The sequence below is a fragment of the Dothidotthia symphoricarpi genome (assembly GCF_010015815.1).
Source record: "Dothidotthia symphoricarpi CBS 119687 unplaced genomic scaffold P153scaffold_18, whole genome shotgun sequence".
Taxonomy (NCBI): domain Eukaryota; kingdom Fungi; phylum Ascomycota; class Dothideomycetes; order Pleosporales; family Dothidotthiaceae; genus Dothidotthia; species Dothidotthia symphoricarpi.
In genome coordinates, this window is record NW_022985025.1 from 955,084 (window position 1) to 982,924 (window position 27,841).

General features: G+C 51.3%; 11 protein-coding genes across 11 annotated transcripts; 5 read left to right on the plus strand and 6 right to left on the minus strand.

Moving 5' to 3' along the window:
* The first annotated feature begins 54 nt into the window (after nucleotides 1-54).
* On the plus strand, nucleotides 55-1,353 carry P153DRAFT_434071 (uncharacterized protein). The gene is made up of 2 exons (XM_033673058.1): nucleotides 55-160; nucleotides 212-1,353. Exons 1-2 carry the CDS (start codon nucleotides 67-69, stop codon nucleotides 1,249-1,251), a joined length of 1,134 nt encoding a protein of 377 aa, XP_033520697.1. The 5' UTR covers nucleotides 55-66; the 3' UTR covers nucleotides 1,252-1,353.
* Nucleotides 1,354-1,660: 307 nt separating this feature from the next.
* P153DRAFT_298521 (GMC oxidoreductase) lies at nucleotides 1,661-4,116 on the minus strand (the record flags this gene model as incomplete). Its single annotated transcript, XM_033664219.1, has 8 exons — nucleotides 1,661-1,707; nucleotides 1,775-2,255; nucleotides 2,327-2,577; nucleotides 2,642-2,809; nucleotides 2,967-3,411; nucleotides 3,555-3,612; nucleotides 3,669-3,927; nucleotides 3,981-4,116. 8 exons carry the CDS (start codon nucleotides 4,114-4,116, stop codon nucleotides 1,661-1,663), a joined length of 1,845 nt encoding a protein of 614 aa, XP_033520698.1.
* A 2,352-nt stretch (nucleotides 4,117-6,468) lies between these two features.
* P153DRAFT_369640 (putative AMID-like mitochondrial oxidoreductase) lies at nucleotides 6,469-8,102 on the plus strand. Its single transcript, XM_033668826.1, has one exon. It carries the CDS (start codon nucleotides 6,507-6,509, stop codon nucleotides 7,776-7,778), a length of 1,272 nt encoding a protein of 423 aa, XP_033520699.1. The 5' UTR covers nucleotides 6,469-6,506; the 3' UTR covers nucleotides 7,779-8,102.
* An 84-nt stretch (nucleotides 8,103-8,186) lies between these two features.
* P153DRAFT_347440 (putative isomerase YbhE) lies at nucleotides 8,187-9,629 on the plus strand (the record flags this gene model as incomplete). Its single annotated transcript, XM_033666170.1, has 2 exons — nucleotides 8,187-8,753; nucleotides 8,810-9,629. The coding sequence occupies exons 1-2, from the start codon at nucleotides 8,371-8,373 to the stop codon at nucleotides 9,627-9,629; spliced, it is 1,203 nt and encodes a 400-aa protein (XP_033520700.1). The 5' UTR covers nucleotides 8,187-8,370.
* Nucleotides 9,630-9,696: 67 nt separating this feature from the next.
* Nucleotides 9,697-11,011, minus strand: P153DRAFT_369641 (uncharacterized protein; the record flags this gene model as incomplete). The annotated part of the gene is made up of 2 exons (XM_033668827.1): nucleotides 10,456-11,011; nucleotides 9,697-10,382 (listed from the first exon to the last, which is right to left on the minus strand). The coding sequence occupies exons 1-2, from the start codon at nucleotides 10,847-10,849 to the stop codon at nucleotides 9,697-9,699; spliced, it is 1,080 nt and encodes a 359-aa protein (XP_033520701.1). The 5' UTR covers nucleotides 10,850-11,011.
* Nucleotides 11,012-11,042: 31 nt separating this feature from the next.
* P153DRAFT_399757 (uncharacterized protein) lies at nucleotides 11,043-12,322 on the minus strand. Its single transcript, XM_033671760.1, has 2 exons — nucleotides 12,149-12,322; nucleotides 11,043-12,104 (listed from the first exon to the last, which is right to left on the minus strand). Exons 1-2 carry the CDS (start codon nucleotides 12,286-12,288, stop codon nucleotides 11,285-11,287), a joined length of 960 nt encoding a protein of 319 aa, XP_033520702.1. The 5' UTR covers nucleotides 12,289-12,322; the 3' UTR covers nucleotides 11,043-11,284.
* Nucleotides 12,323-13,405: 1,083 nt separating this feature from the next.
* On the plus strand, nucleotides 13,406-13,819 carry P153DRAFT_90107 (uncharacterized protein). The gene has a single exon (XM_033673479.1). The coding sequence runs from the start codon at nucleotides 13,443-13,445 to the stop codon at nucleotides 13,707-13,709; it is 267 nt and encodes an 88-aa protein (XP_033520703.1). The 5' UTR covers nucleotides 13,406-13,442; the 3' UTR covers nucleotides 13,710-13,819.
* A 3,949-nt stretch (nucleotides 13,820-17,768) lies between these two features.
* On the minus strand, nucleotides 17,769-19,903 carry P153DRAFT_298738 (coronin-6; the record flags this gene model as incomplete). The annotated part of the gene is made up of 7 exons (XM_033664230.1): nucleotides 17,769-18,708; nucleotides 18,765-19,226; nucleotides 19,277-19,423; nucleotides 19,479-19,621; nucleotides 19,674-19,733; nucleotides 19,786-19,814; nucleotides 19,870-19,903. The coding sequence occupies 7 exons, from the start codon at nucleotides 19,901-19,903 to the stop codon at nucleotides 17,769-17,771; spliced, it is 1,815 nt and encodes a 604-aa protein (XP_033520704.1).
* Nucleotides 19,904-20,013: 110 nt separating this feature from the next.
* P153DRAFT_369644 (uncharacterized protein) lies at nucleotides 20,014-20,994 on the minus strand. Its single transcript, XM_033668828.1, has one exon. It carries the CDS (start codon nucleotides 20,852-20,854, stop codon nucleotides 20,195-20,197), a length of 660 nt encoding a protein of 219 aa, XP_033520705.1. The 5' UTR covers nucleotides 20,855-20,994; the 3' UTR covers nucleotides 20,014-20,194.
* Nucleotides 20,995-21,737: 743 nt separating this feature from the next.
* On the plus strand, nucleotides 21,738-25,558 carry P153DRAFT_347451 (glutamyl-tRNA amidotransferase subunit A). The gene is made up of 5 exons (XM_033666171.1): nucleotides 21,738-21,928; nucleotides 21,986-22,783; nucleotides 23,139-23,229; nucleotides 23,262-23,318; nucleotides 23,422-25,558. Exons 1-5 carry the CDS (start codon nucleotides 21,774-21,776, stop codon nucleotides 25,495-25,497), a joined length of 3,177 nt encoding a protein of 1,058 aa, XP_033520706.1. The 5' UTR covers nucleotides 21,738-21,773; the 3' UTR covers nucleotides 25,498-25,558.
* Nucleotides 25,559-26,216: 658 nt separating this feature from the next.
* P153DRAFT_359957 (uncharacterized protein) lies at nucleotides 26,217-27,035 on the minus strand (the record flags this gene model as incomplete). Its single annotated transcript, XM_033666887.1, has 4 exons — nucleotides 26,217-26,449; nucleotides 26,498-26,554; nucleotides 26,720-26,884; nucleotides 26,978-27,035. The coding sequence occupies 4 exons, from the start codon at nucleotides 27,033-27,035 to the stop codon at nucleotides 26,217-26,219; spliced, it is 513 nt and encodes a 170-aa protein (XP_033520707.1).
* Between the last annotated feature and the right edge of the window lie 806 nt (nucleotides 27,036-27,841).

Below are 27,841 nucleotides of genomic sequence, written 5' to 3' on the forward strand. Positions count from 1 at the left end.
CGTTTTGGCTGATAAAGACGAGTTAGTTCTTCGTTTTGCATCGTTGAATTATATCCTCTATTCGCCATGGACGCATTGAGCGAAGTCGTCCAGCCGAAGGAGAAACGGCTGATGACGGAAGCTCGACGGCAACAAAGTAGAGCGGCACAGAAAAGATACCGTAAGCCATGCGGGATGCCAGAGTCGGATGAAATGCTGACATGATCTATAGGTGAGAAGCAGAAACGCCGGTTAGCAGAGCTGTCGAGTTTTGCGTCTGCAAGTCATGCCAATGAACCGAGCCATCCAATACCGATGTCATCGGGCCTTCTCAAGGCCACCTGGCTACCCAGTTCGAATGGAGGTCTCAATCTGGTGGAAGAACAGAGTCCTGTGAACGCTCAAGGTAGAGCTGGTCGCTCAGTAGAATCGAACGAGGTAGAGTCTTTATCCGCCATTGAAGGTATAACGGTGAATCCAAACTGGAACATGAACATCCCTTTTGGTGGACCCAACACATTCCAGCTCGATGATACATGCTTATCTAGCGAGAACATGCTGGAGGGGAGAATGGGCAGGGATTGTCAAACGATAGCAGCGAGTGAATATCCTACTTTGAGTGAGCAGGTTGCCGATACCCAGGACATTCCAGAAGCCATGCAATTTTCCAGGGTAGCGAGGCCTTACGCATCCATTGAATCCTCGTTTTTATTTCCTGTTGATGCTTTGCCTGCTCCATCGATCCCAAGAGATACATACATTCGAGTGCATCGGTATTCCCTTCTCAACTCGTTTATGGAAAACGCGACGATGCTGGGGTACACGCTTGATTGGGTGACAACCTACGGCTGTCACCTGAAATCACTTTGGTGTCCAACATTACCACAGCCACAATCGCAAATGGGGATACGGGTTCATTGGAGAGAGGATATTCCGGCGATAATGAAAGTAGCACCCGATCTTGCTCCAACTGCAACTCAGCTGCAATATCCTCATCTTCTGTATATTGATATCTTCCCATTTCCGGAGTTCCGCGAGAAGATGCTAGCTCTTCGAGCCGTGCGGCCGAAAGTTTTTGAAGAGGAAGATTTCAGGCGAGACATCGACACAGGCGAAGCGATTTGTTGTTGGGGACCAACACCATGGGAAAAGAGGTCATGGGAGGCACAACCATGGTTCTTGCGCAAGTGGTGGATGTTGACGGGAGGAGAGGAGGGGGAAATGGGATCCTTAAGCCGGTGGTGGAGGCGTTTTCGGGGAGAAGAGATTTGAGAAGCAGACAATGAGTGAATAATAGGCATACCGTTGCTCTCGGATGCCAATCTAGTCGCATGTTATTTATCGAATCTTACTTTTCAAAATCAACAACCTCGTCATTATCTACCTCTATTGATATGTATGTCTTCTTGTACTGAACCTAAAGTTGTAAGGTGTAGCAGATTAGAAAACATACTGGCTGTACTTTTACTTGCTTGATATAAGAAAGTACGTTTGATGTTACAACTACATAAAATCATGTATGCGTCACATAGGGGAGGTACTTTACTTCAGTAAGTTGCTATAGTGACGCTACTAACTTAGCAATAAGCTTAGATGGAAGCAGAGTAGATTACGTACCAGCTGAGATTTAATAATGCATCTGACATCTTATTTATTACAAGAATAGGTAGATCATTGTCAATCAAAGCCCCGCCAATATATCAGCTGCAATTTTCTCTGCTAGAGCATCTAACAACACGTTTGTTAGCGAATGTTAATTTGAGGAAATGCAGCCATTTCATGAAACCAGACTTACAAACAGTGCTTTCTGGATGTCCAGGTGGCAACAGCGCAAAGGACGACGCATCGACAACCCGTAAGCGTTCCACGCCGATGACTCTGGCATGTGTGTCGACTACCGCCATCGGGTCGTTGGGTCGACCCATTCTACATGTGCAAGACGCATGCCAATTCTGGTAGCTTGATGCCATAATGTACTCCAAGATAGCCTCGTCGCTAGTAACGTTGGCACCGGGCATGGATTCCTCAATCACGATGGAACGCATAGCTTCTGTATGAAAGAACGACCTCGAGCGCTTGAAAGCCTGCACCGCAAGTTCTCGATCGGTAGGATGGGAGAGGTGGTTGGGGTTGACCAGGGGAAGGTCGCGCATAGAGCTAGATGTTATGTTAACGTACCCCCGCGACAGTGGCGTCACTGGAACAGTAACAATGGTTCCGAAGCGCTTGGTCGGGTCGCTTCCAGCAAGGGAGGCTGCGCTAATTTCGTACTCGATCTGCAAAATGTCTCAGCGTCGTCTCTTGCTCCAAAGTCGATGATGATAAGGTCATTCGTTGGTTTTCTCACCTCTGGCCAGTCTGCGGGGAACTGTGCTAAATCCGCAAGGGCAGCGGCGCTGAGACTACTGCGGTAAGTGTCTGGCAGCTTCTCCCATCCGATATAGTCAGCTCCCGCGTTCGTGAAGGGTCCAGTTCGATTGACTCGGTACTCCTCGATCAATGGGCCATTAGTAGAAGGATCAGCTGTCGCACCGACATCATTCTGTAACGTTATTTCAAAGACTGGCGCAAAATCCAAGTGATCTTCCATGTTTGCTCCTATCGCGCAAATATCAGTATATTGAACTCGTTACTAAGTTTTCTGCAGTCTCTGAGTACTTACCTACACCCGCTCGATCTGCTAGGACAGTGATGTTATGTGCTTCCAGTTGGTCGCGAGGTCCAATACCTGAGACCATCAAAAGTTGAGGTGACTGAAATGCGCCGGCTGAAATGATAACTTCTCGTGTAGCATTCAGCACAAATGTATTCGTGTTGCCGTATGAAGACGCTTCGACCTATCGCGTAAAGATTGTCAGCCAGACAGATTCACATGTATTTGCACCTCACGCCCCGGTACAACTGTCTATGTGATGAAGGCTGTTCTGGCCTATTGAGACATGACGTTGTAGCCGAGATAGGCTACGCATTCTCGGGGCCATTACTACTCACCTCTACACCCATAGCGGTCAGAGTTCCATTGAACACAATCTTCTTCGCGAGCATATTTGGGTAAACCTTTAGGTTTGTTCTGCCACTACGCAGCGCCGCGCGCAGGAATGAAGTTTGAGAAGAGCTGCGTTCTTCTTCTGGGTACGCAATGGTAAGGGGCGCATACTGCCTGCCTAGTAGATAACCACTTGCAAAGTCTTGTTGGACTGGAATTCCCGATTCTTCCATGGCTCCGTCAATGTAGCTGGCGAAGATTTGAGCAAAGTTAGGGTGTGAAACGTGGAGCGGTCCTGTCCCGTTGAAGGCCATTTCATTTGCTGGTAGTGGCACCGTCGCGTTTGCAGCACGAAGATTTGCATTTCCAGGCCAGTATGTGATACCGCGAGAGAAGTAAGGGAGCAGGTTGTCAAAGGTCCATGCATCGTCACCGACGAGGTCTGCCTATCAAAAGCAAAAGTGTTAGCTTAGTTCGCTCATAAACAAGCTCTTGAGATACTTCAGCTTTCGCATGCCTTGTACTTGGCTAAGGCTACCCTCTCAAAGCTTGCGCTTCCAATCGAGATGCTTCACTGTTTAGCACTTACCCATGCTTGTTGGGATCCATAGGTCCCTCTATTGTAGATCATGGCGTTCAGCGACGAGCTCCAAAGACTAAGTCAACCACTGCTTATCAAATCCAAGAATGAGAACAGGCTTACCTTCCACCCAGTGTCTTACCGCGCCCATAATGCAGTCTGCGTCCTCCAAGACCTTCTTGAGCCTCAGTAACAAATCCCCAATCTACCAGCGGATACTGAGTCGCGGACTCCACGGTAGTGGTGGCATAGCGAGTGCAGTACGCTGGCACGACAGAAGTGTTGCCGTTGTCTTGTTCGTAGAAGCCGCCCGCCTCTACGACAGCGACACTGTACGTGCCAGACTCAGCCAAGCGATATGCTAAGGTCAAGCCAGCAGTTCCTGATCGATGTCAACGGTGAATTACAAGAACCGGAACTCTGTGTAGTACTAACCTCCTCCTACTATAACATAGTCATACGATGCATTCTGCGGAATGCCAAAGTCATTTCCAGGAACATACCCAAACCTTGGCTGTGTCCAGGCCAAAGCTGGCGTAGCAGCCAATGTATAAAGGAGATTCCGCTGCATGATAAGCTATGCCCACGAGATCAAAGACAAGGTATCGAACCCTAACATATGAACGAAGTAGAATGTACCTTCTCCTAATAATAATCATAGACAGCACAGACTGCAATCATCGTCATGAGTTCTCTTAGCGCTTTGTATTGACCAATTGCTGGCGTCAGTAGTCTGCGGCTATCTCGACTACTACCTGGCGGCGAAACCATCTATTGGCAAGGCTAGCCTTCTTCGGTAGACTTCAGAACCGGCTCTACCACTACAATCGCTACCCGCTTAGTCCTTCACATTACTGTCTCAACACGTCCTTGCTATTCCACTTTTCAATGTTCTGGGATATAGTCAACGCTGCTGGTGTTACACTCGTACCTTTCGTTGATCAAGGAGCTGGTTCCGTGATGTCATGTTTGTTAAACTGTATCTCAATGCTCTACACGGTGCAGATCGTAGTAAGTCGTCGAGTCATTTTCGCATTTGCAATACAGGTTAGGCAAAATTTAGTTGCGGGCTTGTGCCCGTGTCGTGAGCTTTGCTTACCGGAACGCGAGCAGCGAATCTCGTATCGCGCCGCCGACGCACAGCCATCGCGCGATCGCCGCATGAACACGAACAGACGCCGGCGACCGACCCCTGCCCGCATTCGTTCAATTGTTTAGAGCTACTATCGTCTTGCATCAGATTCCGCGCTTCACGGCTTGGGCCGAATTCAGATGCCGACCTCCGGTGCGCATCTCATAGAAAGCGCCTCGAAGCGTAGAGTTCGAAAAAGCATGGATTAGCTTCTTATGAAATATTAATGTTCGCCCACCCTAGAAGAGATGGACTCAAGCGTTATCTTCTTCTCCGTTATTCAGGCTCTCATCCTTGGACATGGCGGTGGCAATCCGGTACCCAATCTTGAAATCCCTGGTAAAGGAGGATGTACCCTCTGGTACAGCTGTCTCAACGATGAGCAGGCCATAAGGTGGAGTACTAGTAGTCGTGAACGGTCCAATAAACTGCTTAACTCCAACTATCTTGATAAAGTCTGGCGCCTCTTCCTCGCCTATTAACAAGAAACAATTTTGCACTCAACTGGTACCTCGACCTGATGGCAACTCTACAGGATTCGACGAAACTTGGATCCGCTCTTTCAAGAATGGATAATCTACTCTAATCTTCCTGTCGGGGAGCAGGAAGCCCAGGTACGAAGGAATGTGGACTGCAAATGTCGGCCATCTTTGGTTCCGACATGTAACGACGCATATAAGCCCCTAGCGACCTACCTGTGATGTCTCAAGTGTGGTTCCCTCCCTAACGCGGCCGCCGCCAAGGTGATCACCTGCTGGCAGGTTGTTTGCCAAGGTATACAACAGCTTCCAGATATCGAGTCGTACCCTAACATCGTCTACTCGCTGGCTGTCATAAATCAGGTCCTGGAAAACAAACTGGAAGACTGGCGGAGAAATGAGAGTACCTAGACAGCGACCTGGCCGCGTCTATGAAGACGAATACAAAGGTCTTAATGAATCGCTGGAGCGACTCGTTAGTTGATCTTTAGGATTACTATACCATGAGCGGCCGCAGCTACAGGCTTGACCATTCCAAGTAGAAGCTCCGAGACTTTATGGGCCTACTCAGCGGCAGGACATATGAGACCACAGTAGAGTTGCAAGATACTATCGTGGATTAGTCGTGATACACAACGACGGCCAAAAGATTGACCGTAATCATCTTTCTACTCTCGGCGAACAACCCAACTGCAGCTCCAAAGTCATGTCTCTATCCTCTGGACTTTGCCCCAAGCTTAGGGGATTCTGCACTTTCCTTCTTGCGCCGACCTTATGTCCCCAGGTTTCAGGAGAACCAGCGGTTGTGAAGATGTGGCGTGGGTTTCTGTTAAAGACACAGAGTACGACTGGGCTTTGGAGTGCTGGAATACAGAGAATCGGGGCCGTCTTTCTTCGGCCTTCGATTGTTGAGGAAGCTCAGGAAGGAAGAATGAGACTGGTCGTGATATTGCGTCCATCACCCCACCTTCAGCCTATCCACCCCGCCTCGCACTAGTGGTCCCAGCGTATCGGGCTGATCCGCGTTCATCGCCCCTGGCGCTAGGCAACACCCGCGCCAGGTTCCTCAGGCTGAACTCATCCTATAAACATCTGCGTTCCAGCTGAAGTAAGCATTTCAAGATCATCAGATTTTGGATCTCGAACTGGGTCGGTACTCTGGAGTACCGCATGTGTATGCGGAGGGCCCATGAGGCGCGATATCAGATAACGCGCGGATGAGAATCACCCCGAGTTCTGTTGCCTAATATCTCACTGTCTTTTATATTGTCCCCTTAGTTAGCCTCAACAGTACTGCTCTTTTGCTCAAGATCCGTGTCTTCCCCATTGGCTTATAAACTCGTCGTGAAGATGGCACAGAAGCACATTGTCATCCTCGGCGGCTCGTACAGTGGTGTCTCGACAGCCCACAATGTCCTCAAACACATTCTACCCAGCCTGCCCGAAAGCTCCACCTATCAAGTCATTCTAGTCAGCACCTCTTCACATGCCATGTGCCGGCCCGCTTGTCCTCGTGCACTCATCTCGGACGACATGTTCAACCAGGATAAACTATTTGTCAGCATTCCCAAACAATTTGAGCAATACAAATCTAGCTTCCGCTTCATCCATGGCACCGCGACCGAGCTCCATCACGACCAACGAACCGTCTCGCTCGACATCGCTGGAGATATTGAGCAGATCGACTACTATGCTCTTGTCATCGCCACTGGTGCGTCCACATACTCTCCACTCTTCGGCTTCAATCGTGATGAAGTCTTCCTACGCGAAAGCTGGACTGTCTTTCGAGAGGCATTGCCAGCCGCGAGGAGTATTGTTATCGCGGGTGGCGGCCCTACCGGCGTAGAAACAGCTGGTGAATTGGGCGAATACCTGAATGGCCGCGCAGGTTGGTTCAGCTCAAAGTTGTCACATCCGAAAGTTGCCATTACCCTCGTGAGTGCCGGCGACAACCTCTTGCCCAATCTGCGCCCCGCCATCGCGCAACAGGCAGAGACCTACTTCGCTCAAGTCGGCGTCACCGTTGTCAAGAAGGCGCGAGTGAAAAGCGCAGCTCCGCAGGGCCGCCAAGCACCCGCCCATGACGAACAGTTCGACACATCTCATGGCCCAGGCATCGACGATGTTGCTGCTAAAGCAACGCTGAGTCTCGACAATGGCACTACAATCGATGCAGACCTTTACGTCCCCGCCTTCGGCTCGCGCCCGAACACATCTTTCGTCACCAGTCCCTTCCTTTTGACCGCCGATCGCCGCATCGCCACGAATGCGTCCACCCTCCGCGTTGATGCTGCCGGCCCGCGTGTATATGCAGTCGGCGATGTAGGATCCTACGCGCAGCCTGCCATTCACCAGATTCTCGCCGCCATACCGGTCGTGACTGCCAATATCAAGCGCGATCTATTGTCGGCCTCTGGAAAGAACGTTGGTGGCGAGGATAGAGTGTTCAAGGAGGACACGCGTGAAACGCAGATGGTGCCGATTGGGAAGAGCAAGGGCGTTGGCGCCGCCATGGGTTACAAGTTGCCCAGCTTCATGATCTGGCTCATCAAGGGACGCGATTATTGGCTGTGGACGACGGGAAATTTGTGGAGTGGGAAACAGTGGGCTAAGGAGGGATGAGTATGCTCGCGGCACTATGTGACGAAATGAGCTAGAGCTAGTCTAGACAAGCCTCAGTTTAAGCGACAAGTGGGATGGATGAGCGTCACCCTGAAAGCAGAAACAGAACACGATGATTACCAGACAGACGTAACAACCTCAAACAAGTTCTCAAACTTGGCTCAGTATATCTTTAAGTCTTCACAATGTGCGCCGATGTACGCGAGGCACTCAAACCGGACATGAAGGCAAGGGTAATGTAATCTCTTTGCATTTATTAATCCGGGGCAGTCTAGCCGCCGGACTCAAATGTCTTCGCCTGAAACGGATAATTATATTGCGACGTTTTACTGAAATGAAGAACTTTCTATTCGCAGATGAAGCACGCGCACATACGGCGTGGAAATGGCTTGCAACTCGAGCAAAAAATACCCCCAATCTCCAGCCATATCGCTGTGGACGACTGCATCTCTTAACAGCAGGCCTGCAATATCAATCGTACACATGTGAGCTTGAATGATCGTCCCCGATATCATTTTCAACAAAAGTATCAGTGTACTTAATGTGCGCTTCGCCGTTTGCAATGTGTTGAGTACAACGGACAACTCCAACCATGTCACCCACTATGCTACCTACACATTCTCTTATACTACCGCTTTTTATGGGCGGACTCGCAAGCGCGGCCAACCTCTGGGCAACTCACTACTCAGGCACAATTCACTCTCTCGTCTTCAGCGGAATCGACTTCACGCTGAACAGCTCACTCAGTACTGGAAACAACGTCCCAAGCTGGATCACCTATGATGGTCCTGGCAAATCATTGTACATTGCAGATGAGATGTTTTCCGGAGCAGCGGGAGGGAATCTCACCTCGTTTGCGATTGGTAGCAATGGCGCGTTGACGGCAAAAGGAAAGGGATCTACTCCGCTGAGTGGGGTTGCTACTGCGCTGTACGGTGGATCGGATGGGAGAGGGTTCATCGTGAGCGTTCACTAGTGAGTGGACATAGTTGACAAGTGCTCAAGACAGATCGGCATTAATCATAGCACAGTTCGACGTCGCAGCTGACAACGTTCAAGCTGCCACTGAACGGTGGTCAGCCACTCCAGTCACTGAAGTATACGATGAGCGGCCCTGGATATAACCCAGGACGTCAAGAGGCTCCGCATCCGCATCATGCGTTTGTGGACCCAACAGGGGACTATCTCATCGTGCCTGATCTAGGCGCTGATTTGATTCGCATCAATAAAATCGACAAAATCTCTGGCAAGCTCGCGGAGTGTGGCACCGGCAAGCCTGTTCCTGGAACCGGTCCACGGCACGGCGTTTTCTGGACTCCTACGAGATCCCAATCGCGGATCCGACGAGGAACAAAGGACACGACTCTATTCATCGCCAACGAGCTCTCCAACTCTGTCTCGGGATGGAAAGTCTCATATCCCTCGGGCTCAGGTGGTTGCCTGAGCTTGACACTAAAGAACACCCTGACTCCATATGAGGGAAACAGTTCTGCTCCATTGGGTACCAAAGTCGCCGAAGTAAAGGTCAAAGGTTCTTCACTCTACATGACGAATCGAAACGACAAGAAGTTCTCCGGAAATGACTCAATTACGCAGTACTCAATTGCGTCAGACGGTACAATCGCCTGGACAGACAACACGTCTTCTTACGGGACGTATCCGAGGACATTCGATATCAACAAGGCCGGCGATTTTGTCGCAATTGGCGATCAAACAACAGCAAATGTAGCTATTGTTGCGAGGGATACAATGACTGGTAGGCTCGGTAAGCTAGTTGCCAATTTGAGAATCGGTACCGCCGGGACGCCAGAGAACGAGGATGGTCTTAGTGCGGTTGTGTGGTCTGATTAGGTGCGAGACTTTATGAGGGACAAAACTTCCGTATAGAAGGTTGGTAGTATATGTGAAAACTGTTCATCTACAGACCAGCGTTCGTCTTTTGATTTCCTTCCAACACTTCCATCGTATGCTGCCAAACCTTCTCCGCCGTATCGTCTTTCCTCGCCTGCGCATAACTCACAGCCTTCGTCTCATCACCCCTTTGACCCACGCCGTACGCGCCGCCCCCATGCTCACGCTGCGAACTGAAAGCGACTCCACCAACAACTTTACTCTCACCTCCACCGCCCAACTCGAAGACTCCCTTCGCAGGGTACCGCGCCGTCGCAAGATACACCATGATCTCTCCACAAACATCAGGCGCCGTCATATACAAAGATGCCAGTGGCTTGAATACGCGCCATAACACACGGAACCACAACGGGTTTACGTCGCTGTAGAATACAGGCCCATCAACAAGCCCCGGGTAGATATGTACAAAGCTGATCTTACCCGCGTGTTTTTCCGCCAGCGCTTCGAACATGAATGTCTTCATGAACACGGTATGGTTTCGTACAGCTGTCACGCCGTAAGTTTCTTTTGGCGGGATCCCAATCAACAATTTATCCGGTTTGACATTGCTCTCCATGCTTCCGGCAAAGATCGATATGACGCGTGCGCCCGTAGTCGCAGAAGAGTTTGTCAATAGAGGAGTGAGATTTTGAATGAACCGCATTCGAGAGTAGTACAGTAGCGACATCTGCGCGTCAATGCCATCCTCGGTACCTGCCCGGGTCGGTAAGCATGGAACCCCAAAACGCAGTACATCATGACTTGTGGAAATGAATATCCCACTCACGTTTAGATTCTTGAACCGGCGAGAGCGCTTGACTCATATACAGCACATCCAGTCTCGCCTTTCCACCAGCAAATGGTGCCTCCTCCTCCATTCGCACGATCTCTGCAGAGGCGCGATCTACATCTTTCATCTGCGCCAGGTCTGCGACCTGCACAAACCGCCATTCAGACCCAGGACTCGTAGAACGGCCATATTGGAGCAGCGTTTCCGCGCGCTCAGCGTTGCGCCCGACGATGTACACACGTAGTTTTGCGCCTTGGTTCGTGAAAGTCCTCGCAAGTGCTCTAGCAACGTACGATCCAATTCCTGTTGTGCCACCTGTGAGTGCGACAACGAGGGGAGTGCCGTTGGGAAGCTCAGCGACGCCGGCGTGAATAATTGCAAGGTTAGGCATGGTTGGGCTTGGAGTGAAACTTGAAGCGTAGAACAGTGCGAATACGGAACGTTTTATCGTCGCCAGACAGCATCGTACGATAGACAGGAGCCATTCTTTAGTCGTCATAGATCGGTTCAATAGAGATGTGTTGCCATGCATACAAAGACATCACTGGCTACACAATAAGGGTTTGTCTCAACACGGAAAGAATGCTGACAGGTGGCTGAATTCGTGATAATGATCACGGCCTTAAGCGGCTTTAACCCGCTCAAAGGCCGTATACTCAAAAAAAGACACTATAATTCTACTTGGAGATTGAGTAACACAAAACATTTATAATAGCCAAAAAATATCTTACTGCTTGTGGAGATGTTTGTATACCAAGTATCCATTGTTGAGCTTACTGGTATCTCATAAAGAACTACTTTGGGCACGTCTTAGTTCATACCTTACTCACGTGGCTGTCTTCCCTGTCTTTTTCGTAGGTTGATATTGCAGCAGTAACCTTCGCACTCCTTCCGCAAACTCCCTACTTTCACAAACTGAACCACTGGGTGTAAAGAACGTGGCACGCCCACCCGTAATCCACACTGTCGTTCTCTCGTCCCTCAGTCTCAATTTTTGAAACTGCGGGATCAACCTCCTCAGAAGAGGCATTGGCACTTCATTCAGGGTGTTGAACCCTTCGTAGCCAGAATATCCTACCCGCATGTCAAAAATCAGATGGAGACCTTGAAGGGAGACGAAAGTTCCAACAGCTGTTCGTGTCAACGCTGCTTCCCACGATTTACTCCAGCCAAGTGGGTTGATTGTGAGTTCCTGGATGAGATGCTTTTTCGCGCTCGGCGTTTTGATAAAGTCTTTGAATGCAATAGAATCGCTAAAATAGATCGTGGTTGTCCTCCATTTGATCGGCTCGGCTTCACACCACATCTGCTTGCATACGAGGTTCTCCGTTAAGAAGGGAAACGAATTATCGGGATCGGGATTGCAATGATGGGTGCCAGCAAAGGTGCGGTGGTCGTCGAGTCCGTTCGCGGCCCATGTGACAGGGTCGTCATCTGCAGCGCCCTGGAGACTGAGATTGTAGACTTCTTGGTCGGAAAGGCGCTCGCGACACGGGTGGTATGTAATGCGCCCTACGCTATCCTTTTTTTTGGTGCGAGAGCTGATAGGATGCACAGTCCTATTTCCAAAAGCATAGGTCCAGATGCGTTCTCGCAATTCTGCTGGTAGACCAAGTAGAGGCGAGTTCCGCTGGTTACGAAGGGTACTGGCTTGTAAGGACTGGCTCAAGCTGCGGGCTGGGGTGCATACATTGTATTATTCGCCTGCGCATCGTTTTCCCCACGTGCATGGGCGGCTTGCGAGTTGCTAGCTAATCTTCGCGATCTTCTTAGATCCACGCCAGCCGTGTTTTCGGCACGGCTGCGTTTCTTGGGGGCTGCTCGAGGCATGTCACTCTGTCAATGCAAGCTAGAAGCTGTGAGTTGCGAATTGAGAGTAAGTTAGTCGATGTGAACCGATACCAGTGATGAATTTCGCATCTATTTGTATGTCAATGTTGACGAGGATACGGATTGTCAGAATCTGGCGAAGGGTTGACTGCAGCCTAGGGCCAAGGCTAAAGCTCAGGCAATGATTGGCTTCCATGTCAGCTAGTTTCAGGTCAACGGCCCGCACACGTGCAACCGCGTCATTGCCTAGAATTGGTTCAACAAGTGTCCAGAGTTTCGTTAACACTGCGCTTGAGTCGCAGACCGGAGTTTGTCTACTTGCTTACAACAGAATATGTAGGGTAGTCGATCATGTAACGAGACTGATCACGTACCGATACTCAACTTCGCAACGCTGTAACTTTACGACGAGAAGCTGAATTAACAATCTAATTAAGCTAAATTAGAGACACATCTTTGCATTAAAATTCTTCCTAAGAGTTTTTTCTTTCTCTCTTACTAATTAGGCTTAAATTCTAGATTTTAATGTGCTACTTATAGAACTTAAATCTACTATTCTGTTAGCTAGATAAGCAGTAAGGAAACTCTTCTTAGTAGATAAGTAAAGAAGATTCTACTTTTTAATCACTTCTAAAATTCTGTAATAGAGAGGGGCTAAGAATTGCGCGCAATCTACTCTCAGTACATGATAGGTCTCGTTACATGATCAACTACTCTATGTGCTGAGAAATAGGGAATATCAAAACACGCCAATCAATGTAGTGTGATGGTAATCTATCATCCGACGCAGTCTTGTCATCGGGACCTTTTCAAATGACATTGTTCTCTATCAGTTACTCAGCAATACAGGTGCCTCTGTTTCTCCTCTAGTTGCTTTGCATATTACTTGAGATTGAGACTATCTATTGTTTGTGGTACCTGCCAGTGAGATTCGAATTGGAAGGATCCAAAAGAACATCCAGGTTAGGCGTAGGGATGCACCTGTGCTGAAGTACTGACAGGGATCGAGCCTGTTATCAGGCAAGACATCTGTTCCCATTGCATCTGTGTCGTGATCGCCGAGAAGCCGTATGTTGTACGAGATCAGGCCATGATGTACCCGCGAATTCATTATAGAACAGCATCTACTAGGTCTTGCCCTCGCTTCCACCTTGATGGTTCCTAGAGATAACGTCACAGAATCGACACCCTCAACGGGCGCTGTGTGCTGTTCACAGCACACATATGATCGCGACCACCCCGGTCAACAAGAAGTCAGCTTATTACTGAGTGAATTCTATTGCGTCGCTTTGACCGGTACCATCGAGTGCTTGGGTAACGACGGCGCCTTGCGCAAGCTGACCGGGGATGGGCAGGTTTTGAACGCAGTGCGACTGAGCCCGGCGTTCCTCAAAGCCTTCTTATATCGCATACCTGCGTAGAATCGTGCGTTGGAATCGGAGATGGATAACCCCGATGGCTCGAATATGTCAGAAGCATAATTAAGGTAGCCTCATCGGAGTTCGCCAACGCCAACCAGAGAGAAGAAGAGCGAGGGCGCTGTATTGGCGAACGCGAGGGAGTTGCAGAAAGCACATGAGAATCAGCATACCATGACTGAGAGCATGAGAGATGCATGAGTCAGCCCACTCGGCCACGATTCAATGCCGAGGATCTATATCGGAGGGGTTACTGCTGTAGATAGTTGTCAGCACAGATGGAGCAGCTTCACGAAGTACTCTATAGAAGCACTGAGGTGTCCAACGTTCGTTCATCTCAGTCTCCTCACCAGTGAGCAGAAGACGCTGTGTAGAACGTACGAGAAGATTTCATCGCGTAGTCGAAATCTGCAACGTGTAGATCATGATGAAGTTTCGCCCTACTCTAAGTAAGTGATATCGTGTACTCCATTTGCCTATAAGTACCGAGTGATGTGGAGTTATTTGCTGGAGTTTTCATCACTTTACAATACAATTTCAACGCTCATCGAAAAGAGTTTCTCTTCAACGAACAAAGCGTGAAGATTGTCAATGTCATCGCTACGTCGGGACTAGAAGACCGGCAGAGTTCCAAATACATGACGAACGGATAAAATGAGCCGAACTGCTCGCAGCAATACTCATACCATCACGACTATGTTCAGGAAACATGACAAAACTGAAGATCGTAAGAAGCCGAGAAGAGTATAAATAACAGAGCAAGTACACGCTACAGATTCGACTCTTATCAGGATTGTGCGAGTATTCCCATGAGTCATACTGGTAGGAACAAGTAGTGAGTAAGTGAGAACAAAGACGCCAAATCAGTGGTATTGTCTTACCCAATTTATCTATCCGATGAAGGCCCTACTCGAACCCTCCAAACGTGGTCTTACCACATAGTATAGTATCTGCCGACGACGTTTTCACAGTTATAACCTGTTTAGCAATGATCATGCTCAACAATCAAGGAATGCTTTATAGGGATCTAGAAGCTTTGCCTTCATTCTTATAGAAATAACCCTTATATAGTAAATGCTCGGCCTCTCATCCTCAATAGCCTCCATTTGGATGTGAATACAAGACTCTCTTTCCAAGCGGTATAATGCGAAGTTTCCAACGTCCTATACAAGTGCCAAATGTCCCAAGCTACACCAGTGCTTATCTCAAGCATCCTTAACAGAAAACACGAAAACACTCATATATATCAGTATCGCGGATGTCTCATCCAAAAAGAGCAAAGTTGAATGACTCGCTCCCACAACATCGGAGTTTTGTTGTCATAACCTTGCATCACGATACAACTCGATGCTTGAAGTCTTGGTAGCGCTATTCAGATATCCTGGTAATCAGGGATTTGTACGAGAACGATGCTTCCTGACTCAATATGGGGCATTATTAAGGGCGCAGGGAGGACAACATGAAACCGATGCTAGGTCAACGAGTAAATTGCGTAACGGTTATATGAACGAGATTACGAAAAACTAAGGTCGAAGTACTCATTCGAAAAACAACCTCTCTAAAGTTCAGAGCGAAAGCACCGTTGAGGAGAAAAAGAAAGTAGCAATGGGCTGGAAATATTCGGGCCAAAGTATCGCAAAACGTAGTCTCAACGTGTACGAACGCAACGGTGCACAATGCTCCACACCCCAACACACCTCAATCACGCAGCCCACGACATAAAAGTCACATGGAAAGCTCGAAATCATGATGATATATGGTAAATTGCTTCTCGTTTCGTATCAGTCGTGTCCCAAACTCCCATTCCATCCCATCCCGCTAATCGATCGCTATTCAAGTCTTCCCTCCAGCATAACCATGCGCGTACAATTCCCGTTGTCGTATGTGTGATGTTGATTTACATGACGGTGCAGTAGCACGACTCGGCGCAACCGCAGCAGTCGCACGACTCGCCGCAGGAGACGGGCTTGGGCTTGACGATGGTGGAGATGGAGGAGGTGACGCTGGGAGGCATGTTGGCGGTTGGTTCTGGGAAGAGGGTTAGATGGAGTGAATGAATACAAAGGTGTGGTTACTTACTGTTTGGAAGTCGAGGTGTGTGGTGAAGGTGTTTTGGCGTGAAAGGTTGGGAGACAGAGATTGATGGTTGTTGATTGATGAGTGAGTGGATGCTTGCCAGCGGAGGTGATGGGCTCCCTTTTATGGATCTTACGACGGACACTGCGAGCTAACGATCTGCCACCGTTACCCTGGCGTCCAGATAGCCTGTCATCAGCCGCAGCTGAGCCGTATTCGTCAGAACCTGATCCCGACACATGCGCTGGTTTCAACGCCTGCTAGCTGTTGTCTACGCCATTGGCCATGGCTCACCGACGCACCGCCTCATCACCCATATCAGTCGATGCCGCGTTCCCAGCTGGGCCACCATGTCACCGAAAGAATGGAGAACGACCGCCGCAGTGGCTGAGCTGTATTGACATCACATTGTAATGTTTAGCAATGACGGTGTTGAGCTTCGATTGGATGGTGCTGGTGGCTGACGACGTCCAGGGCGCGCAGGCTTACGCGGCTTAAGCTTCGTGGCGTCACAAAATGCCTCAGGAAAACAAGGAACAAGCATTACCAAGCTTTTCGCCTGACCTTGGCGGTGAGCGAACGCGCCGGGTATATCGGCTCATACCCGGACTGTGGCACAGCAGTTGTGGAGACTGACACGACTGGGTTCCGGGAGATGGAACGTTGTGTCGTCATACTGGGGCTGCGAGTGACAGGTTGTGACATCGGAGCTGAGGATAAAATGGTAAAACTCAGGTGCCAGTCAGTGTATCTGAGTTATCCCTTGACAGCCACAAATGGAAGAACCCGTACTACGACTTGGTGTGGCTTGCTGAGAACTACCTAGCGATGCATGGCGCTCTATGTCTCAGGTTGTGCATCAATCGGAGCAGGACCCGGCAATCTAGACCTCACCTCCAATTCAAACATGGCACATTCTTCTCACGTGCGTGTTCACGAACACAAATCTTCAAGTGGGACGATGTGACGGCAGTCCATTGTCAAGTGCGAAAAGCCGACGTCTTGCAGCTTCATCACCTTGGCCTTTCGTATGTCGTGTCGAACCCAAGCCTGCGGATAAAAAGCGTCTCACTTTGCGTTCTGCTCGAAAAAGTAAACTCGAAAATCAATCTTTTCATCGACTGGAGGATACCACACCAAGGTTTTCGTCAACTGTCACACGCCAAAACTGTCGCATAACTACCTCGACCAGAACACACCAACCACCGCAGGGGAGGGAGAACATCACAAAATCCCATCTCGATCCATTCCTCGTACAAAAATATCTTTCCTCACCATCTCAGTCCATCACCCCCGTCACCACATCTTACCCTCCATCTCCACGTGTCTCAACAAAAATCATGTATCACCATAGTCCCCGGAAGATCACTCGACACACTCCCTCTCCCATTGAAAACGCCCACCGCAAAACAAACCAAGTACTCATCTCTATGCAGCCCTGCCACGCTCTATAAACCCAGCTCCCACACGTAGACAATACACAGCATGCTCTCCACAGCAAGAAAAACTCCGCCATCTGAATCTCCCTCATATCCCGTTCTGTTGACATAATGCCGATATCTCCTCGTCTCTTCACCGTCAACCCACTTGTTAAACACGCAACATCAATCACACCCCCACAAAGCCTCACCAACACACACATATTTTCAAAAAGAAAAAATCAAGACGAAAAGATAATCTTTTCCTACACAAAAAGAGCTGCACTGCAACCCCTCCAGCCCCAAAACACCCTGCAACAAAGCAAGTTATCCACGGCAAAAAAAATGAACAATACGCATACAAAAACCACCCTACTCAATCCAATCACAACCGTCCAACACACGCTCAAGACGTCGATGCGCCATCACGTCCCACACCCTTAACATCGCCCAACGCACCAATCAACACCTGCAAGTCGTCGACCAGCGTCTCCGCCCCAGTCTTAACGTACAATCTGCGCAGCCGTCAGCATCAAAGCCAGACAAGAGTCAAAACACTTCAAGAAGCTCAAGACCTCGCTTCCTCAAGCTCCAGCTCCAGCTGCCTGATGCGCTCGTCTTTCTCGTGGTCGGGCGAGCCGCCAGTCGAGACCTTCGCCTTCAGGTCGGTGACCTCGCGGAGCAGCAGCGCGATCTGATCGGTCTGGTCAGACATGACCTTGGTCTGGTTTTCGAGCTGGTGCCTGATGTCGCCCAGGGCGTCGCGGAGTGCTGAGGCGGGGCCGCCCGGTGTCGGTGCGGAGCTTGGGGCGGGAGTGGCAGCAGCGGGTGGTGTGGATCTCGTCTGCGTGGGGGTGGTGGGCTTTGCGGGCTCGGGCTGTCTGATGGGGACGGTCTTCTCTTCTTGCCTGGCGACAGTGGATGATGGGCGCTGGACTGGCTTGGAGACTTCCTCGAAGCTGGACACACTATCGTCGTCGGAGCTGGCATCCTTGTCGGCGAACTTGTCGGCCTGCGAGGAGAGGGAGTCTTTGTTGTCCTTGAGCTGTGGTGGCGGGGCGCGAGCAGCGGGCGCAGGTTGCGGGGCAGCCTTGGGCGTTTCGGCCTTTGTGGGCGAGAATGTCGACGCGGGGGAGATCTGGGCGGGCTTGTAGTCGGACGCAACCTCCTTCGGTTCCTCGCCCTCGTAGACGCTCTCGAGGGAAATCTTGGGCGGCAGAGCAGTCTTTCCACCGAACCACTCGCTGGCGGTCGTGCCGGGCGTGGTGCCGTTGGTGGGCGGGTAGATGTCGCTCTGGAACATCTCGGCGCGACGGGGCACGATGAAGGACACGGGCTCGATGTAGCCGTCGTTGACCGTCTTGAAGCAGCGCAGGACCTCGTTCTCGTGCAGGTTGATGCCGCGCTTGGGCAGGAAGGCGATGCCGCGCTGGGGGTTGGGCGACGAGTACTCGGAGAGGTATTCGAACTTGTCGTTTTCGTACTCGTAGTAGCGGATGTTGCCGTCGCTGCAGTATTGTTAGTTATAATTGGTCATCACATCGTCAGGTATATGACTACACACCCCTTGCCGGCGAGGTACAGGCACTGGGTGCCATCGTCCCAGAAGGGCATGCACACGCCCGAGATGCTGTCGAGGATCTGGAAGCCGCCAATGGGCTCCTTGGGGTTGCGCGGGTCCCACAGGCCGAGCTGGCGGTCGCTCATGCGCGAGAAGCCCGTCGTGGCAATGCGGTCGGCCTCGCCCATCCACACGGCGCGGCTGTTCTTCGCGCCGGGGTGGCCAGGCACCTCCTGGGCGGGCTTCTCCTGGCGCACATCCCACACGCGCAGCTTCTTGTCGCGGCTCGTCGTCACCAGCAGCGAGCCGTCGGCGCTCCAGGACAGCGACTGCACAATGTCGTTGTGCTTGAGCGTGAGCTTGGCCGCGCCTGCCTCGACGTCCCACAGCTTGACCGTGTAGTCGCCGGACGAGCTGGCCAGGACGCTCTCGGCGGCCGGGTTGAACAGCACGTGTCCGACTTTTCTGCATGTATATTAGACACTACCCCTCCATGGAATCGCACGCGTCCGCACCTCATGTGGCCGCTGAGCTTAGCAACGGGCGCAACGTCGTTGGGCTCCTCGGCGTCCGAGTGCAGCGAGAAGTCCTCGGGCACCTTCCAGATGAAGACCTTGCCATCGTCGGAAGCGGACGAGATGAGCGAGTCGTTGAAGGGGCTCCTACACCAAACATCAGCACTGTCCTCGCTGTCCCACGCGCCGTGTATTGCCGTACCAGTCGGTGTCGAGGACGGCGGCCGTGTGGCCGCGGAAGAGGGGGAGCTGCTCGGGAGCCCGGCCGCGCTCTTCAAGCGGGATGACGGCAAAGGCGCCTCCTCCGCTTGCTTCCCAGTTCACCGAGAGGTAGAGCGGGTTGGCCTGTGGAGGGTGAGCGGGCGCGTCTGGGGGTCGCGTGCGAGGCTGTGCTGACCTTGATCAGGTTCGTGTCCCAGGCGTTCTTGGAGATGCGCAGGTTGTCATAGCATGTCTCCTGGATGGGTATTAGTCTCGTACTGTTATATATACTGAGTGATTACGCATACCTTCTTTGTTCCCTTGCCAAACACGTGGCCTGGTTGGCATCGTCAGTCGTGTCAGCGCACCCCGACGTCGCAACATGGACTCACGGTACTTTGACGCTCTCACGAACCGGCCGGCCATGTTCGCAGGTGATGGAGTCAAGATGGAGAGTATGCAAAAAGAAAAAAGACTTCCTCAGAACCGCTTGGGTGTGTCGTTGGCCGTGTTTGTTGTCAGGTTCTAGTTGCGCAGTCGCGTCTCAACAGGGTGCCGCTGCATCATGGCAAAAGAAGCTTGGCGTGGACCCTTGCATACTGACCTAATCCTTGTTGATGCCCATTTTAGTCAGCTGCTACTTCTCTCCCCCACAGAAAAAACACAACTCCGTTCACACCACCATTGTCAAGTTTGAGATTCGAGACATTTTTCACCTCACAGTCCCCACTCCCCGAACCTCAATCTTAACCGCCCCTCTCCATCCCTCTCCCACACCTCCCCAAACTCTTCCAACGCACTCCTCCCCTCCCTAACCTCCCTCCGTCCCACCTCCTCGCACCTGTTCCCTAACCATGTCTTCCAATCATTCTCTCCAGCCATTAGTACGATATTCTCACTTGGATAAACACGCCACTGCACTCCACTCAACACTTTGTCGACGCCCTTGTTAAACAATCTCGTCTTCTCCGTTCCATCACGTTCCCAGATACGAAACATATCGCCCAGCGCTTCAGATATGCAGATCTTATACGCCCATTCAACGATGTGTGTGTAATATTCCGTATCTTTTTGTCGCTTTGCTTTGTGCTTCCGACTCAAACTCACCGCGTTGATGGGTTCTGTGTGTCCGTCAGTGGCGCGTAAAGAAGCTATGTAAGTGTCTACTGTGGGGACGAAGTCTGGTGCCCATGTCAGTGCCGCGGGGACTTTGTTCTGGAAATGCATGTCTTGCCCCATGTGTTCGGATACGAGGGGCGGGATGTGGTAGAGCAGGAGACCGATGGCGATACCTAGGGTCCAGGGCGAGGCGACTTTTGCACGGAGGGAGTGAAGTGTGAGGGGGTTCGTAGATGCAGACGGGGTTGCTGTTGGCATTGTGGGTTTGTTCCTGTGAGACAGGATTTGGGGAGGGGAGAAGATTAGTCTGAGGTGGGATCGTGGTGGTTGTGCGATGTGGGTTGGACTGCTGGACGGCTTTGTGAGTGTACGTTGATGTTGTGTGTATCGACTGCTAGAAGGGTTTCGTAGGATGCCTCATTCACTGTCTTGCAACTTCACTCCTTTACAGAATTGATGTTGAACGTCAAATTGTGGAATACATTGCCACGTGAAGCTACGAATAGTGCATTTCTGCCACCGGCATGTAGTTCTAGAGCGGACGTGAGTGTTCCTCGACAGCTCAAGTAATCGAGCGAGGTGGAATTCTGGGGTATCAAGTATATCCATTAAGAAGCACAGTAACTTCATCCTGATCTGCTTTCCTCCCACCTACGAGAACATGCAACTTATTCACGTGAAAGTCCAAGGAAAGAATACGTCATCTGTCGGGTTCATATCAATAAACCAGACTGTATCCTTTTTTGAAACGGAAGGTAAGAACATCCATTTTCCATTTGTCAAATAAGTAAAAACTGCGAATGACTTCATTTATTCCAGTGGAGAAGGTTACCGCAATTTTGCAATAGTTTGAATGTATGTTTCTATTAAATTCGATGAACAACATCAAAAATGTTTTTCTATGAAGAATTCATGAGCAATCCCACGCGTCATCCAAAAAACAAACAATGACAGCTGTCAGACTCCAAAATTCCAGCGAATCACCAGCCTGAACAAAAACATTTTTCCATCCCAACCAATCATAGTCTTCAAGACATGATGAATTACCAAACCTGCTTCCTAACCTCGGCCCATGACGCGCAGCCCGCTACCCATTGTGGAGCCCCCTGTCCGCCTTCCCCAGACAATCAAGCAAGCTTCCCCACAATCCCCAAACCCAACACCCAACACCCGCACCATGGCCGACGAAGTGACGAAACCCGGCGTGCCCAGCGCCGAAGTCATCGCCGAGAAGGCGGAGAAAGTCGCGCCGGTCGCAGATCCAGGACTTGGGCCTGGAAACACGCTGAGTGCGATTCGCAATGTGGATAGGACGATTTTGCGGTTGAACAAGTCAGTGCCACGTTCGACGATTTGAGAGTGAGAGATGTTGATCTGACTGGGAAACAGGCTGCTGGCGGCTCCAGGCGGACTCCCCGCTTTCCTCTCGACGTTCAATTACACCCTCTACATCGTCGCTTATCTTCAAACAAAGTCGCCCGCCTTGATGAGCGTCTTGCACAAGCTGCTCGCGCTGGTCAACCCGTCTTCCCCCACCGCAATCAAACCCCCAACAACGACCCTCGTCTCTACCGCCGGCGCTGTACCCCCTATCGCCGCCCTCGCCGTCCTCGTCTCCAAAGCGCGCACAACTCTCCGCCTCTTCGGCCTGCTGCCCATGTACGCCTGGCTGCGCACACTAGCCTCAGGCCCAAAGTTCGGCGCAGACCCGGTGCTGCACCGCATCGCAATTCTGCAGGCAAGCAGCTACTTCACGTACCAAGCTTTGGAGAACATCTCGCTGCTAGCCGACAGCGGCGTCGTCGGTCCATCCGTCATCGCGCGGATAAACCGCGGCGACTCAACAACAGCGCGTGTATACTTGTGGGCGTACCGCGCGTGGTTGGGCGGCGTGAGCTGTGATTTCTTGCGTCTGGGCCGTGAGTGGCAGCTGGAGGGGAAGAGGCGCGCTGTTAGGGCTAGGATGCAGAGTGAAGGGAAGGCCGTGGCGGAGTATCAAGATGGGGAGGATGAGAAGTTTGATTCGAGGTGGTGGACAGATGCGATGGTTGCCGCGGCGTGGTTCCCCATGGCGCTGCATTTTAGCAGTAGTGCCGGGGGACTGCCTGGGTGGAACCTGGGCTGGATGGGCGCGTGTGGGCTGGTGGCGGGGAGTACAAGGGTCAAGGCGCTGTGGGCGGGGACGGCGTAGAGATGCAAATGTTTGAGAGGTCTTTTATTGGTTTGGTTAGTTTTGTGCGAGTCTGGGATGCAGTACAGCGAGCGTTGATTTCTGGAGCAATTATATCTTTATTTGACTCCTGCATGCCCTTTACATGCCCATGTTGCCAACCAGCCCCCAACGATTGCCCACCACTACCTAACCTCCTCCATACATTCGATCTCAGCTATCACACCATCATCGCGTCCCTGTACCTTCCAAAGCAGCTCGTTCCCAACCATCACAACCCAATCGGATATCCCATCCTCGGACTAGTCCTGCGGGGTCCAACCGGGGGCATTCAGAAAGTGGGGGTGAAAGTCACAACAACAACAGCGGTAGTTATCCTGATTCAACAACGTCGTTTCGCTCTCTCCTCCACTTCGAACATCGACGCATCTGTGATAGGATAATTCAAAGTCGCGAATATGAAGTACGATAACACCGACCCGAGTGTTGGGCCAGATATGGATGCAGTCAGTAAAGCCTTCCTCCTTATCGTCGTTTTGTGAGACGGACTTTGTTGATGGGGATATTTTGAGGACTCACAGTAGCAATATATGAAAACATGCAAAGAATGATCATCTGTAAAGCTTGACATTATGTACAACAATAACGCAACAAGCCACTAACACAACGCCAGCACGACCAAGACCCCTTCAACATAACAGAAGCCAGCATCTCCGACCACCTATCTGCTCTCAACAGCGGGAGAGTAACCTGTGTCGACTTGGTAACCACGTACCTAACCCGGATCGCCCACCACGACACCCAACGCGGCCTCTCCGCCTTCACGCTACTAAACCCCTCCGTCTTCTCCGAAGCACTTGCATCTGACACCCGCCGCGCCCAAGGCCTGACCCCCCGCGCACTGGAAGGAATCCCCTACACGCTCAAAGACAGCTACAAGTACGCCAACCTCAGCGTAACGAACGGCTCGCCCGCGCTCGCCGGCCTGATGTCCAGCTCCGACTCCGCCATCGCGGCGAAACTGCGCGACGCAGGCGCCATTCTAATCGGGAAGACGAACATGCCCCCCATGGCGGCGGGGGGAATGCAACGGGGCCTGTACGGCCGCGCGGAGTCGCCGTATAATGCGAAGTACCTGACCGGCGCGTTTTCGTCTGGGTCGTCGAATGGGGCGGCGACCGCGACGGCGGCGAGTTTCGCGGTCTTTGGGATGGGCAGCGAGACGGTGAGTAGTGGGCGGAGTCCTGCGTCTAATAATGCGCTCGCGTGCTATACGCCGTCGAGAGGCGTGCTGAGCTGTAGGGGTCTGTGGCCGCTGTATGTTACGTGTGATGTGCCTGTGCCGTATGCGCGGTCGATGGACGATTTGTGCAGGGTGCTGGCGGTGATTGCTACGCCGGATGAGAGTGCCAAGGGGGACTTTTGGCGCGAGCAGAAGTTTGTGGAGATTCCTGAGCCGCCGGCAGATATCTGTACGTTGCTGCCGAATGCAGATGCGCTGAGGGGAAAGAGGGTTGGCGTTCCCAAAATGTATATTGGGTTGAGAGACTCGGATCCGCATGCTAAACATCCTCATGTTTCACCGGAGGTGATTCAGCTCTGGGGAGATGCTGCACGCCGCCTCGAAGCTCTGGGTGCAGAAGTGGTACATACCAATTTCCCGCTGGTAACGAACTACGAGAACGACTCTGTGTCAGGGGAGGCCAACAACGTCGTCGGCAGGCCCTCGGAGTGGAACAAGGTTGAGCGCGGCGTGCTCATCGCAAAAGCATGGGACGATTTCCTGGATCAGAACGCTGACGCCAAATTGAGCAGTCTGACAGATATTGCAGACCCCGCGATGCTGTTCCCCAAGCCCCCAGCTTACATACCAGACACCTTCCTCGAGGTGCGCAACTGGATAGACTATGCGGGCCTGCCCTCGCTGCTCACAGAAGATGTCAAGAACACACCACTGCAATCACTGCCCGGTCTCGCGCAAGCCCTCCCCGCTCTCGAAGCCCAGCGCGCCCGCGACCTCGACACATGGATGACGACCAACGCGCTCGATCTGCTAGCGTTCCCGGCGCAGGGCGACGTTGGGCTTGCAGACTTGGAAACCAATGTCGAGAGCGCGACGCATAGTCTGCTCAACGGGGTCAAGTACTCAAATGGCAACCGCGCGATACGGCATCTGGGTGTGCCGACTGTGAGTGTGCCGATGGGGGTGCTGCGTGGGAAGGGCATGCCTGTTAATGTCACTTTTGCTGGGAGAGCTTATGAGGATGCAGTGTTGTTGGGATGTGCGTGGGCGTTTGAACGGGAAGCGAGGATGAGGGTTAGTCCATCACTGACCAAGTCGTTGGAGACGGATTGTGTTGTGGCGAGATCGACGGGTTTGAATGGCACGGTGGATAGGAAAATTAATCTCAGTGTGGGGAAGGTGTGTGCGACGAAGTTGGATGACGGGGAATGGTGCGTTGATGTAGAAGGGAGTGTGAATTTGGGAGCTGTGGATATCACACTGCAAGTGTGTGTTGATGGGGAGCAGGCGTTCTATGGGAAGTTGGACAAAGGAGAGTGGAAGATGGCGTTGTCTCATTCATTGCAGCGGCCGGTGTGTTTGGGCTGGGACTTGAAGCCGCTGAAGCCACGGCCGATAATGGTCGTTGTTGTCGCGAGAGGGGAGGGCATGTTGTCCGAGGGCAAGTTGGCGTGGGCAGCTCTTGAAATGGTGAATGGCGCAGATTGAAGGGTCGTGGTATCGTTGTTAGTAGTATCTGTGGTGAATAGTAATTAAAGCTTTGTAAGCGGACAGCTTCTTTTTGCGCCCCAAAGTGTTGGTAGTCGTACGAGTGTTGTGGCAGTGTTGCACATATAACACGTCGTCGCATGACGACAACACAATGTAGTACTCGCGTTATTTTTGGGTGACTACGCAGGTAGCATCAGCTGCGCTGCAATCCGCCGAGCAGATGACAGTCCATTCGTTCGGTGTGGGGGATGAGGCGTGCAGATGTGGACTGCGAGTTTTGATTTTCCCGGCTCGTGCAGCAAGCTAGTGAGTCCATCGTGGGGCAAAAAGGGCATGAGGGACTTTCTTGGCAAAAAGGGCGAAAAGGGTGAGAGGGACTGATTCGCTTGGCGAAGTCCTCCTGTCAAAACAGTTCATGCTGACACGCAGGTTTTGGCGAGGGACTCTCATAAAGTCCCTCGCTCGTGCCCTCTCGCACGACTCATCTCTGGTCCCTCGCGCCCTTTTGGTTCATCGTCTACCCACTTCCGATATTTCAAATATATCTGATGTTTGTGTTGCCCTCTTTATTTCGTTGCCCTTTTTATCAGGTTGGACATGGCAGATGGAATTGTAAGTACCTGTTTTATTGCGTCTTGTCTACACTTCATCTCAGTCTGGCCCATCTTCTCGCCACCGTCATTCTCGCTCACCGATGCTCTCGGCCCTCTATTTTTCTATCCAACTTGAGCATTGTCGCTGATTGGTATAGCCCACACATCCCGTTCGGTTGCGACTAGAGAATGCACATCATTGTACTCGCTGAGTACAGCACTGCCAAAGTTTGAATCAAGAGCAGATGCACCTTCCTCCTGACGCGTTCGATCCGAGGTCCTTCGTCCGCTCGATCGTACCTTCCTCCAACACAACCTGGACGCAGAGCTGTCGCTTGATCGTCCATCGGCAAATGCTATTTCACGTAAGTTTTGCACCTAAACGGCATCACATCCTTACTGACCTTCTGGAATTGAAGTCTGTTGACGTCTATCGCGTACGCTACTTGGATCTTCCTGTCCTGATTCACGAAGTCATTCACATATGCTCGTCAAGAACTATGCCCCTTGTTTTCAACGTCGTCGTCCTTCACGAAGTTTGGTTCAACACCTGGACTGTCCACGAGCCCATCAAACACAAGTGTGTTTGAGGAGGCTGCTCGGCCCACTTGCTTGTGTTCACGTACCTTCCACCCTATGATCCTTTTCCCTCAGGAAATGCATGAGCGCCACGACAAATGCTGCTGTGCCTATCAAGACAGTTGGCGCACCGACTGCTATGCCAACAATACTCTCGGTGGACATGCGCTTTGTTAGTGGTTGTCCCACAGGCGCTCCTACTACCTTTGAAGCTAGACACGTACAATCAAGTCAGCCCCAGTGATTCCGTATGATTTATTGGCAGACGAAGACCTTCGATGCGTCTAGAGTAGACATGGACATACCAGCCGCCAGAATCAGGAACATTATCGCCCACACTGATATGCAGATGCCTCTCAACATGGTCGTCAATCCGATGGTCGATTTTCTTTCCGGACAGTTGGTCAGCTGGACAAGCAAGCGTAAAACTTTCGATATCGGACGGCGATGCAAAATTAGGTGGGAGCCGGAGAGACCCAGCAACACACTCGATAAGCCCCTCACGCGCGCTCATGCATGCTCCGTGTCGCCGATGTCAACTACAACGCACGATTCTCGGGTCATCCTCCATCATACGATGATTTGCTGTTTGCCTTGGTTCTCATGGCTGTCGGTTACACAATCACACTGTCGACATGGATTCCATGCTCATGCGAATGGGCTATCGATCTTAAACTCTAACCAAGAGATCCAAGGCCCTGCTCATGATCGAGATGAACATTGTTCGTTTTCTACACGGCATGTTTTCGTTAACAGTAATTCTCTATCGGGTGTAAGCTAAATGGCCTCTGATTAGTTCTCATAACCTTCAACACACTGGTAAGGCTCACATGCGAACTTACACCGATGCTTTTGGCTGATAAAACGCTAGTAATGGGTCTAACAAGCAAAACGGTATTTTACTATGTTCTCCGCGTCCGGCCAACGAACACGTTGCATCGCTTTCGCTTACCCCTCGATGGGTTGGAACGCCTAAGATGCATGGCAACGCTTACTAGCACACCGATCAATTGCTTTGCACAGCCCCCCACTTCGGCTAGACGTCACAAAACAGCGCCCGCATACAACCAATCGCATACTGTAGGCATTTGGCCAATTAGACAATGCGACTTGGAGTTACTCGGCAGTCTTGTCTCTTCATCGCAAGCACCGCAGTTCTAGTACTATGG